Raw genomic sequence first — 11,812 nt, forward strand, 5'->3', positions numbered from 1 at the left:
TGTCTAGCCTGGCTCCGCCCTCCTGCGTACTTCCTTTTCCTTCAGTTCTCCGTCTGGGATTCTCTGGTTTTCTCCGGTCAAATTTAAACCGGTCCAATCAGCAAACAGAGGCTGAGAACCATGACGATGATGTCATGACAAGTGAGTTTTTAGGGTTTTTTAACCCTAAAACAACGATACAACAATGAATAATAAGTTCTGTCGTATTATTCAATGCATGGGCGTCGGAACCATTGTGTGTGTGCGGGACAAGACCCGCCCACTTTTTATGATCAATGATATTGGACCCACTCGCTTTTATCGTCTCTAATTCAGCACATGTCTGTTTACCCCTAATCGATAAACACTTATTATTAAACACATATTAGACGCTTTATTTCCACTTTTCTAATATTTTGCTTAATTTGTATTGAAAATAAATGTCTTTCCGATCTGATATGTGATGGGAAAACAGAGAAGATTGAGTTCGGTGAAACCGCCGCAGGTCGATTTGTGTCAAAACTAGATGCGGTGCATCTTACCCCTACACTACTGCCGCTCTCAATGATATGGCGATTTCCGTAGTTTTGTCTTTCCGAACTATACGTTTAGCAAGTAAAGCGGTATATTTATACTTAATGTAATTGGCATCTACTCCAGTAAAACATTTCTGAGGACCCACCCACATTTATTTTGCTTCCGACGCCCATGATTCAATTACTTCAATACGTTTTTTGAAGTCATAATTTTGGTGTCGTGACAACACTATTCTATATAAAAAGTATTTTCTGATATTCAGTTTTTTTTGTTATGTTGGATTACAAATTTGTACCTTTTTACTCTTTTAGTTTTACGTTTTGTCAAGGGCTTGTTTACATTTATACTTTTTTATAGTACACTACTGAAGGCCAACGGTGCAAGTTACTTTAAATGTTTTTAAGTAAAATTGTTGCAAATTGTGATAAATTAGTCGATATAAAAATAGTCGTTAGTGGCAGCCCTAGTCAAGACCAAACGTCAGCGATTGGTTATGGCAGATCCAATAGTTTTAAACTTCAACAGAGTTCCCGCCTTCAAGGAAGTGAACGCTTGTCAATGGAGCAAATGAACAAATGAAATGAAGAGAGTCTGGTGAGACCAGGCTAGCATTTGTCGCAGTTTCACAAAACCTGTCGTTGAGTCAAAATTGTGCAGTGTAAACTTGGCGTTAGTAAATCACCTTGTGTGATTGATTTAAATAATCTCCTTTCATAAATACTGCGTCTGAAAGAGAAACTCCCACAAATAAATATGCAATAAGAAAGAGCTGATCTATATATATATTTTATCACTGCGTGTCTTTAGTGAATCCTGACTGTAGTTTTTAATGCCACGAGAGGGTTTGCGCTGGAGCAGCTGTTCGTAAATCTGGCTGATTTTATATAGTTTATGTTCTTTATCATGTACACAAATGCCCAAACGTGAACATATTTAAAGAGTTTTTTGTCCAGCGCTCGCTCGACCTGTGAAGGATTGAGCCTCTGAACTGAACAGTTTGTGTGTTTTCTGATCTCAGTCCCTCAGGTGGAAGAGGATCCAGAGGCAGAATGTCAGCAGGATCAGGAGTGTGTTAGAGCGGCTCGTATCAGCACCGTCTGGATCTGGAAAACAAACATCAATGCATGACTTCCTGCACATTCAACATTAACATTACATGATTATTTCCAATACTCGGAGTAAGCAAGAGCAAACCTCTTTACATGATTTGATTAGTTTTTTAGCCCCATTATTCACAAACCACAATGCAAAAGATGAACTCATACAGTTATTGTGCACTGTGTACTTTGATTTATTCACTTTGGTATCCGTAACGTTGTCATCATGAGCCGGCAAACACCACGCTTTACTACAGTAAACTTTAATAACAGCACTGCTTAAATCTCATCAGTCACATTATGAGGAAGCATGTAAATGTAGTCATTTTCATTCGACAAATAAAGAAATAACTTGAGTTTTACGAGTTCAGAAAACGTATTTGAATGATATCAGTAGGGTTGGGTATCGTTTGAGTTTTTTTCGATTCCGGTGCCAAACCGATACTTTTCAAACGGTTCCGGTGCCCAAGCGGTGCCTGAACCGATACTTAAATTTTTTTTAAAAAGGCCACAAAACAAGGTGGATGACATTAAATGGCTTTTTATTTATTTATTTTTTATTTAAATTGAACCATTTATTAAAAGTTTAATGTATACTTAAATGTATGAATATAAATAAATACAAAACACAATTTACTTATTTACAAATTATTATTGACTTATTTACAAATTCACAGTAAAACCTAATAGCCACCTAACTACAACAAGCCTAACATAACTCTAAATAACAGTTACAGTAATAACAGCAGTCGTCTGTATTCTTGCTCTGCTACAAACCAGCTTCAGCTTCAGCTTTATTTTGAAATATGATCATATTCTCTGGCTAAATATTTTAGAACGCATCGCCTTAATGTTTCCATGACGACGCGTCATGTTTCTCACATGACAACAGCAGCCGCAATAGCGCTGACAGCTCAGCTGTATCGGGTTTATTTCATTTTTTCTTTTTATTCAAAATATTCACAAACTTCTTAACTGTGTCACGAACTATCTGATGTTCAAATGTGTGAGTGAATGTGTGTTAGTTGATCTATAAAGCGCAATGGGCGACGCCATGTTAGTTTGCGCCTCAGAATCGGATCTGTCGGATTTACAACACTTGAGTTCATTCTCGTCTTACAAAATACATGAAAGTAAGTGACCAGTGAACTGGAGGAAGAATAGAGTAAACTATATAGCTACTATTTAATGTGCATATATCTGATGTGAATAAAACATGTAACATTAATCAAATTATAACCGTCTGAAAGGATTGTCATTGCCGCTTTCATAGACATCAGTGTGTGTTTTGTTGCTAGTAGCCTACTTACTGTATGAGCATTTAAATGTCTGAAACCTGGAATAAACATGATGTGGTTGAAAACACTGAATAGTTGTCATGAGTTGTCATGAGACGAGCGCTGAGCGTCTGTCTCTGGCTCAGCCAAAGCGCGAAAGCACGTTTGAATTTTGGCACCGAAATGAGGAACCGAAATCTGCTTTCTGATTCGGTCCGGTACATACCGGTTATATAAGTACCGGTGCCATATTGGAACCGGATCTCGGTGCCCAACCCTAGATATCAGTGATGGGGTGTTGTGTTTACTCACTGCTCCTGTCTGAGTCTGAGACGCCCTCTGGAGGACAGTCTGTGGAAACATTGAGAGAGTTCAGCGGATTATTAGAATTACTTCAATATAACTCAAAGAATAATTCACTCAAATGATGCATTCACCTTCATATTTAACACGAGAAACAAAACAGAACACAATGAGGAGGAGTAAACAAAACACGGAGAAAAAAAATCAGTTTTGGGTGAACTCTTTTTAAAAAACCTTCATCCTCTCCTCAGGTTGACCCGAGATTAATTAAAAATATATATATTTTTTAAATTGAGTGATCATCGGAGTGGTCGGAGGGGCCAATACACCATTGTAATCATTGGCATTCTTATTATTATTCTTTTAAGCAGAATCTCTTCCACTATGGGAGTCTATGGCAGCCCATTGGACCACTTACGGGAAAGTTATGACAAACATTAGTGCCAATTTTCCCGATAAAAAGACGACTTTTTCGAACTCCTCCTAGACGGTTTGTCTGATTTTCATGAAAACCGAATCTGATTATCAGACCATGCTGGCAAAAAGTTATTAAAAGCTTTTTGATAATGACAAATCTGATGAAGAGCACATCAAATTGGAAACGAGGCTCTATCTCCACAGCGCTTTATCATATCCAGACCAAACTTCCACATCAGGTGACACTTTATAATAACTACACGCTATGAAGCATTAGTTAAGCACTAGTAAATAGTAAATTCATCATTTATAAAGCATTAATAGACATTAATAGGCAGTTTATAAATACAGCTATAAATGCGTTATTCTTGATTTATAAGCATATCTATAATGTGTTTAATAATTATATTTTCATACTTCATAAATTATATATTTATAATTTCTAAATGAAGTATTTATAAACTGCCTATTAATGCTTTATAAATGATGAATTAACTATTTACTAATGCTTGACTAATGTTTCATAGCGTGTAGTTATTATAAAGTGTTACCGAGCCGGGTAACAATTCTTATAAAATCACGTTTTGATTTTTGTCGTTTAAATTGTGTTAAAATAGTCTTTAACGTCTTGCAAAGCATGTTTCATATACTAGTATATAACCGAAGCTATAAGTTGTGAAATCAAGTATATCTCCTTCTTAATGTTTTTTTAGTTAGCATACGGTCTAGCATAGCATACAGCTACACGATTAGCTTAGTTTATACACCACGGTTGCACTTAACCTACATTTTAAAAGCCCCGCTTTAATGTTTATACAATTTTTAAAAAATCCTGTTGTACTTATTTGTTGCACCTGTTCTGTATATTAGTAATGTACCTATAATGGATAAAAAACACTGTTATGATTTTGTATTGTATCATTACTTAGTTTATCAATTGAAATAATTTACAATATGTTAAGCATGTTATTGCTCCCATTTTGATCAGGCATTACCACATCGGGTCCTAAGCGGACACTATTTCACAGAAGGACACAAGTTCTCATGACACCGGCATGCCGACTCAAATACTATCCAATTTTACCATATCGGCCATTTTGGGTGTCAGCCATTTTGTATTTTGTAGTAAAATGCTTTATTTTATGAACGGCACGCATTAGCATATCGGTACAAATCTCGGTAAGGATCATCAGCACGATGCCCTGAAGGAGTCTTGGTAAAACCAAATGTTTACGTGCTTCTAACTTTGGATTTGTCTGACTTACTTTCATGGGAGTCATCTCCTTTAATTCTTGAATCCTTGCCGAGTCCAACAACACCAAACATGCTAGGTTTCGCATTATGGTTTGTGCAACGTTGTGATTTAGCGTTTAAACAACTTTTGCGAATATCTTTGAAACCGTTAGTCCAATCGAGACGAAACCACCGTAGGATAATCTGAATCATAGCAGTTAGACTAAAAGCCAATGGCCAAATGTCAAAATTTTGATAGTAAGTGGCAAAAAAATGCAACGTCTGGTGTGGGTCATTTTTCATGTGCTCATAAATACAAATGTCTATAACTCCTAAACGAAATGAGATATTTTCACCAAATTTGACACACTTATGTATGTGCGCACTCTGAGGACACACACAAAAAGTAGTGTGACTGTGCCACTTGATGGCGATATAATTAAACAAAACATGAAATTGGCTCTATATAACTCAATGTATTTATGGGTTTTTGCTTAAAATGGTCTCCAAATGTCTTCACTCATGTTTGCAGTTGGTCTGATGCTGCTTCTTGTTTGCTTCTGTTGTGTTTGGCCTTGATAATTGTTATGAAAACTGCCTTTTAAAAAGTTTTATAACAGCTTTTCTTTGACCATTTTACACAGATAAACTGCCTTTATGGTGATTGAGTGTCATAGAGTGAATGTACATGAGTGTATTTGGTATTTAAGTTGAACAAATGTGAAGAATGTGCTTACATTGTTATTAAATTAGTGATAAAAATGGTAAATAAAAAAAAAAAACTATCAAAATTAAATGATATGCAAGCTTTCGCGAGGAAAAAAATCATAACAATTTTATGGCTTTGAGGGGATGATGTGTTACAGTACAGGAGGAGAGGATGAACATTAAAGGGTTAGTTCACCCAAAAATGAAAATTCTGTCATTAATGACTGAGCCTCATGTGGTTGGACACCCGTCAGACCTCCGTTCATCTTCAGACACAAATGAAGATATTTTAGTGTAAATCTGATGCTCTGAAAGGCCTCCATTGGCTCAACTTTACACTCTCAAGACCCTTAAAAGACACTAAAGACTAAAGTTACAAAGTCCATCTCACTACAGTGGTTCTACAATAACTTTATGAAGACGAGAATAGTTTTTGTGCGCAAAAAAAACCCTAAATAACGACTTATATAGTGATGACGATTTCAAAACACGGCATCATGAAGCTTCGAAAAGTTATGAATCAGTGAGTCGATTCAGCGGTTCAGAGCGTTATGAATCAGTGAGTCGATTCAGCGGTTCAGAGCGTTATGAATCAGTGAGTCGATTCAGCGGTTTGGAGCGTTATGAATCAGTGAGTCGATTCAGCGGTTCATAGCGTTATGAATCAGTGAGTCGATTCAGCAGTTCAGAGCGTTATGAATCAGTGAGTCGATTCAGCGGTTCAGAGCGTTATGAATCAGTGAGTCGATTCAGCGGTTTGGATCGCCAAATTTCAGCAGTTTGACACGCGATCCGAATCATGATTCGACTCACTGATTCATAACGCTTCGAAGCTTCATGAGGCCGTGTTTTGAAATCGTCATCACTATGTAAGTCGTTATTTAGGGGTTTTTTGCGCACAAAAACTATTCTCGTAGCCGCTTCATAAAGTTATTTTAGAGCCACTGTAGTGAGATGGACTTTGTAACTTTAGTCTTTAGTGTCTTTTAAGGGTCTTGAGAGTGTAAAGTTGAGCCAATGGAGGCCTTTCAGAGCATCAGATTTACACTAAAATATCTTCATTTGTGTCTGAAGATGAACGGAGGTCTGACGGGTGTCCAACCACATGAGGCTCAGTCATTAATGACACAATTTACATTTTTGGGTGAACTAACCCTTTAAGCATTGGTTAGATGATGGTTGACCTTACCCGGCTGCACATCTGTTCTGTCGATCAGTACTTTAGGCACCGTCTCATCATGGGCATATATTTTCAACGAGTACCGAGTGTCCCTCTGGAAACATCCTGGCACTGAACAGCTTCCTCCATCACACAAACTGGAGACGGTGTGTATCTGATCCAGAACCGTGTCTGAGCGCTGCTCCACTAGAACATGAACGCTCTGGTGCTTCTTCAGCTCAGGTTCTCCATCACAGGTCAGAGAACAGCGGAGACACGTCTGGGACAGAGGAGCACAACCTGAGGACATGAAGAGGGAATATTAGCATGTTTACTCACTAAATAATACTGGCATTAAAACACTGCACAGATCAAATACTCACTCGCACAATAAACGATGCATGGCAGCAAAATCAGCGGTTTGGCCCTGAGGAGAAGAGAAAAAGTAGATTATTGGTTCAGTTTTCAGCATGTCTAGATAGTTTTTCAGTATAATAAGTGACATACATCAGTGTATTATATAAATGAGTTATGATTTATGTGTTCTGTTTCATACATAAGACATTCGAGACCCTGTTTTTTAATTAAAATCATATTAATCTGATTCAATATTAGCTTTACAAGTGATTTAGTGTAACGTGAATATAATTCTACATTGATGTACATTCATGTACATTATTATTAATTATGCAAATCAATCATTTAAAGTGTATTTGACAAGTGGTAAACAATATTTAACTAGATCAGAGCTGAAATATATGGAGTTAATGCGTGATTTTTTAACTTATTCAATTATATTGTAACTCTGTGTAACTATGACAACTAGATTCATAAACACAATTTTGCAGGAAAATATTAGCCTGTAGAGCAAAAACATACGTCCAAGACTTACTACAAGTCAACAAAATGTCATCTATTCGTCAGTTTAAAAACTTCACCCAATTGATTGTGTTAAGAACTGCACATTATTGTGCTTAAGTGTTGTTTAAACATTGCGTATTTACTTAAATATAGCAAATGAGGCATTATCTTGTGAATTATCATTACTAGAATCAAAATCTGAACATTGGTTCAAAATTCTGGTTTGTTTTTATTGACGTGAAATCTGAAAATACTGTCACCAGACAGAGAAAAATACATTTTCACCATGTTTTTATGAATAAAATGTTACAAAAATCAGTGTGAATGATATGAGCAATCCCCACACTAGAAACGTTCAGAATATGGATAAGAACCGGACTGTAAGTGTTGGTGTATGTACGTGCTGCGGAAGTGGAGAAACAACTCTTTAAAGATATGAATTGTAATTGAAATCTACAGGCGCAAACGTTAAAATAAGCACTTAAATTTGTATTTTGGATGTTTTGTTTCCTCTATTCTGAAAGAATGTTAACACAATGTTAAAATGTCAAGTTATGGAAGGAAAATAGACCAAAATCTTAAAATTAACCAAAAAACAATGCACTAAAAAACAGTGTTTTGCCTTAAAAAGTGCTATTAAAACATATTTATTTAGTATTGTCCTTCTTTCCCCATTTAGCAACTCATAATGTAAGAAGTATTACATTATTATTGTAATAAAATGTTCATAATGTAATATTTCTCAAAACGTAATAAAAGCTTTTTTTATTGTATTACATTTTATTTTTTACATATTTTTATTTACATTTTATTTTATTACAAACAAATTTATTATATTATAGTACATTTTAAAAAATCTGAATCCAGTGTTAAACTACCTGTGAAATGCGACAGATTTAAATATTCATGCTATTATTATTATTAATAATAAACAAAGCATTGGTATTCCTTTACAGTACATTTTCAAAATCTAAATCCAGTCTTAACCTGCCTACAAAACCCACCAGATTATTGATACTACTAACCCTAACTAGTAGTAGTAGTAGTAGTAGTAGTTTAAAGGTGAAAAAGTTCTATAAGTTTTATTTATTTATCTGGATTTTTTAAATGTACTGTAAAGGAATACCAATGGTTTATCTTAAATAAACATATAAAAATTATAATAATACCATGAATATTTAAATATTGCATTTCACAGGTAGTTTAAGACTGGATTTAGATTTTTTTTTAAATGTACTGTAAGGGAATACTAATATTTTTATATTCTAATAGCGATTACAATAATGAAAATGCAATAATGAGTTTAGTGTAATAATTTTCTCATAATGTTAAAATTGTTATTACATTATGAGCTGAAGATTTTATTACAATCTGAGAAAATTATTACATTATGAACATATAATTATAATGTAATACTTATTACATTATGTGCAGTTATTACATTATGACAGTGTAAAAAAGCTGATACACAAAATTGTGCTTTCTAGTTTTTTACTTAATGAACCTCGGTTACTTAAAACTTCCTCAGGTGATTTGTGTTTGTCTGTGCTCCTGAGTGTATCCTAAATATGAATTCATGGAATAGAAAAATGCCTTGACAACTTAAAATGGCAGAAGAGAAAACCCCCATAGCTGCCATTTTTTCTGTAGGCTATTTATTTGTTTAGTTTATTATGTTCTTTCATTTCCTATTATTTATTTATTTGTCTTGTTTTATAATGCTTGTCCGTGTTCTGGCTAAGAAATTGTCGATATTGTACCTGGACGATTCTTTTTTGTTAACTGTTCAATAAAGCTCTTGCATTAAAATAAAACTACATTACCCAGACTGCATTGCGCATGGCGTAGTATAACTTTCGAGACTTGCGTAAAAGTTTTGTTGGTGAACTAATTTGTGTTTGACATGTCTAAACAGATATAAAACCTACTGACAACATAAGAGACTAACCTACAACCGGGCTTTGGGCTGTATTTAAAACAAACTCACCGATTAAAGCGTGATGGCATGATGTTAGCAGCGGCTTCTCCGATTATAGCTTCATTCACTGGGTTTGATTCAGGGAAGTTGCTGGTGTTGTGTGTTAACGCAACCGGACGCTAATAAAGAGTACAGAAAACCTATTGCCACTGTCCTACAACTACAACTAACACTACAGACGGAACTGAGAGCTCAGATTGACGGCAGAATATGAATGAGCTGCTTCAGCTTCACGGCGATGAGTAACGTTACGTCATGACGTCACGCATCTGTTCTGCGCTGTTTGCTGCTGCGCGTGGGTTTGGAGATAAATTCCGACGGAAGGTAAGAATAAATCACTCAGATTAAACTAAACAATGAAACAAACTTCACACCGGTGCAGCAAACATCCTCTAAAAGCTGCACACACATACATAATTCGGTTTTTAATCCAGTCTTTGGTCGTGATGTTTATTATAGCTGATATAGTGTCCATTTTATTAATAATTATTCATTTATTCCTGTATATTTCGGCTCATCTCTTACAAAGGTGGTTATCTGGTTCCTCTTTGAAAGGTTGTATCAGAACTAGATAGTTTTTCAGTATAAGTGACATGAACCAGTGTATTATATAAATGAGTTATGATTTATGTGTGCTATTTCATACAGAAGACCCATAACCTGCTGTAAGGATGGGTTTTTATCATTTTGAATTGAAATAATATTAATCTGATTCAAGATTAGCTTTACAAGTGATTTAGTGTGATGTGAATATAATTCTACATTTACTATATTCATGTAAATTATTAATAATTATGAAAATCATTCATTTGAAGTTTAATCGACAAGTGGTAAACATTATTTAACTAGATCTGGGGCCGGTTGCATAAACCGTTAAGACTAGTCTTACAAGTTAGACATAATTTTTTTTATTTAAGACTGTTCATAATTTTTTTTAATCAGTTACATAAAAACATAGACTGGCCTAATTTGATATGAAAAGTAAGACTGAATGCCCCTTGACTAACTGCTAGTGGCTCATACTAGATCTTAAGACCCTGTCTTAACATAATGGCTTAGTTTATGCAACTGGCCCCAGAGCTGAAATATATGGATTTCATGTGTATTTATTTTACATTTGTCATGATTTTAGTTGTACAATTATATTGTAACTGTGTAACTATGACAACTGTACATTTATAAACACAATTTTGCAAGAAAATATTAGCATATAGAGTAAAAACACTTGCTACAAGTCAACAAAATGTTTAGATCTGATGAATGTACAGCAACAATATCCAACACGTACTCTAAAATGAATCTATCATCTCTACAGTTATGATATAAAGTGTGTGTGTGATCATCCTAATGTGACCTCTGGTGACCTCAGGTGTCTCTGGAGCTGAACCCGGGTCTGAAACCTCCTGAGTGTGTGAAGGCGGACGGCAGCTGTGTGTTCATCGGCTGTTCACTCGTTATTGTGGTGCATTGTGGGATAGAATGAGTGCACTCAATAACGTCCACTATGTGTTTCAGACACCACTACAAATGGCTGTGCCCTCAAATAGTGCCCTATGTAGGGTATAGGGGGCGATTTCGGATCGAAACGACATGGAGAGGTGATGTTACTCTGCATCAGTGCCTTATGATAAAGCATCTAAACGCTAATAGTTATAAAGAAATAACAGGCACTGCATCTTAATGTGAGAGATCAGTGTGAAGTGTTCATTGTGATTTTAGACGTGTGTTTATAGTTTAATTATTTGAGTGTTTTGCACTCTTGTGTTGACATTTCTGCCTTTATAACGGAGGGGATTATAATTAGAGGACGGTTATGTTTACAATAAAAATGTTTAAATGTAAAATATTTTTCTCCTGGTCCTTATTTTAAATAGGTCATAAAATACCAATAATTATCGATATGAAACACTTATCGTGATACAGTTTTCAGCCATATCGCCCAGCCCTAATCTTACATGATAAAAATGTCCAATAAGAAAGATCAAATTATGAATATTTGTCTTATTATAGATTTCAGTGTAATCATTGGACTCGACATGATCGGTCAAACCGAATGCCCAGTGCACACAAACAGAAAGATGAAGACGTTCAATAACCTCCAAACAATCCTCTAATCAATGTAGAAATCAGTCCATTACAGTAATCAGAACAATTAATAATAACATTAATAAACACCAGCATCATAATGATTTGACTCATTTCCTTTTCACAAACAAACACAACTATTGGTGTAATAACACAAAAACACACAAGCGTTATATTT

The 11,812-nt window shown here is 35.2% G+C and overlaps 1 protein-coding gene across 1 annotated transcript; it reads right to left on the reverse strand.

The window, feature by feature from the left end:
* Nucleotides 1–789: 789 nt before the first annotated feature.
* Nucleotides 790–9,793, reverse strand: LOC307133843 (uncharacterized protein). The gene is made up of 5 exons (XM_079829148.1): nt 9,559–9,793; nt 7,094–7,137; nt 6,741–7,010; nt 3,203–3,241; nt 790–1,619 (listed from the first exon to the last, which is right to left on the reverse strand). Exons 1-5 carry the CDS (start codon nt 9,576–9,578, stop codon nt 1,531–1,533), a joined length of 462 nt encoding a protein of 153 aa, XP_079685274.1. The 5' UTR covers nt 9,579–9,793; the 3' UTR covers nt 790–1,530.
* Between the last annotated feature and the right edge of the window lie 2,019 nt (nt 9,794–11,812).

The sequence above is a fragment of the Gobio gobio genome (genome assembly GCF_949357685.1).
Source record: "Gobio gobio genome assembly, chromosome: 11".
Classification (NCBI taxonomy): domain Eukaryota; kingdom Metazoa; phylum Chordata; class Actinopteri; order Cypriniformes; family Gobionidae; genus Gobio; species Gobio gobio.

What these genes read in the sequence shown, in the direction of transcription:
- LOC307133843 (XM_079829148.1), bottom strand. Translation starts at nt 9,578, where the DNA reads ATGCCATCACGCTTTAATCG. An exon ending in CAGAACAGATGTGCAGCCGG is followed by an intron (nt 3,242 to 6,740) that starts GTAAGGTCAACC and finishes ATGTTTCCACAG; the next exon opens with ACTGTCCTCCAGAGGGCGTC. An exon ending in CTCAGACTCAGACAGGAGCA is followed by an intron (nt 1,620 to 3,202) that starts GTGAGTAAACAC and finishes TTTGTTTTCCAG; the next exon opens with ATCCAGACGGTGCTGATACG.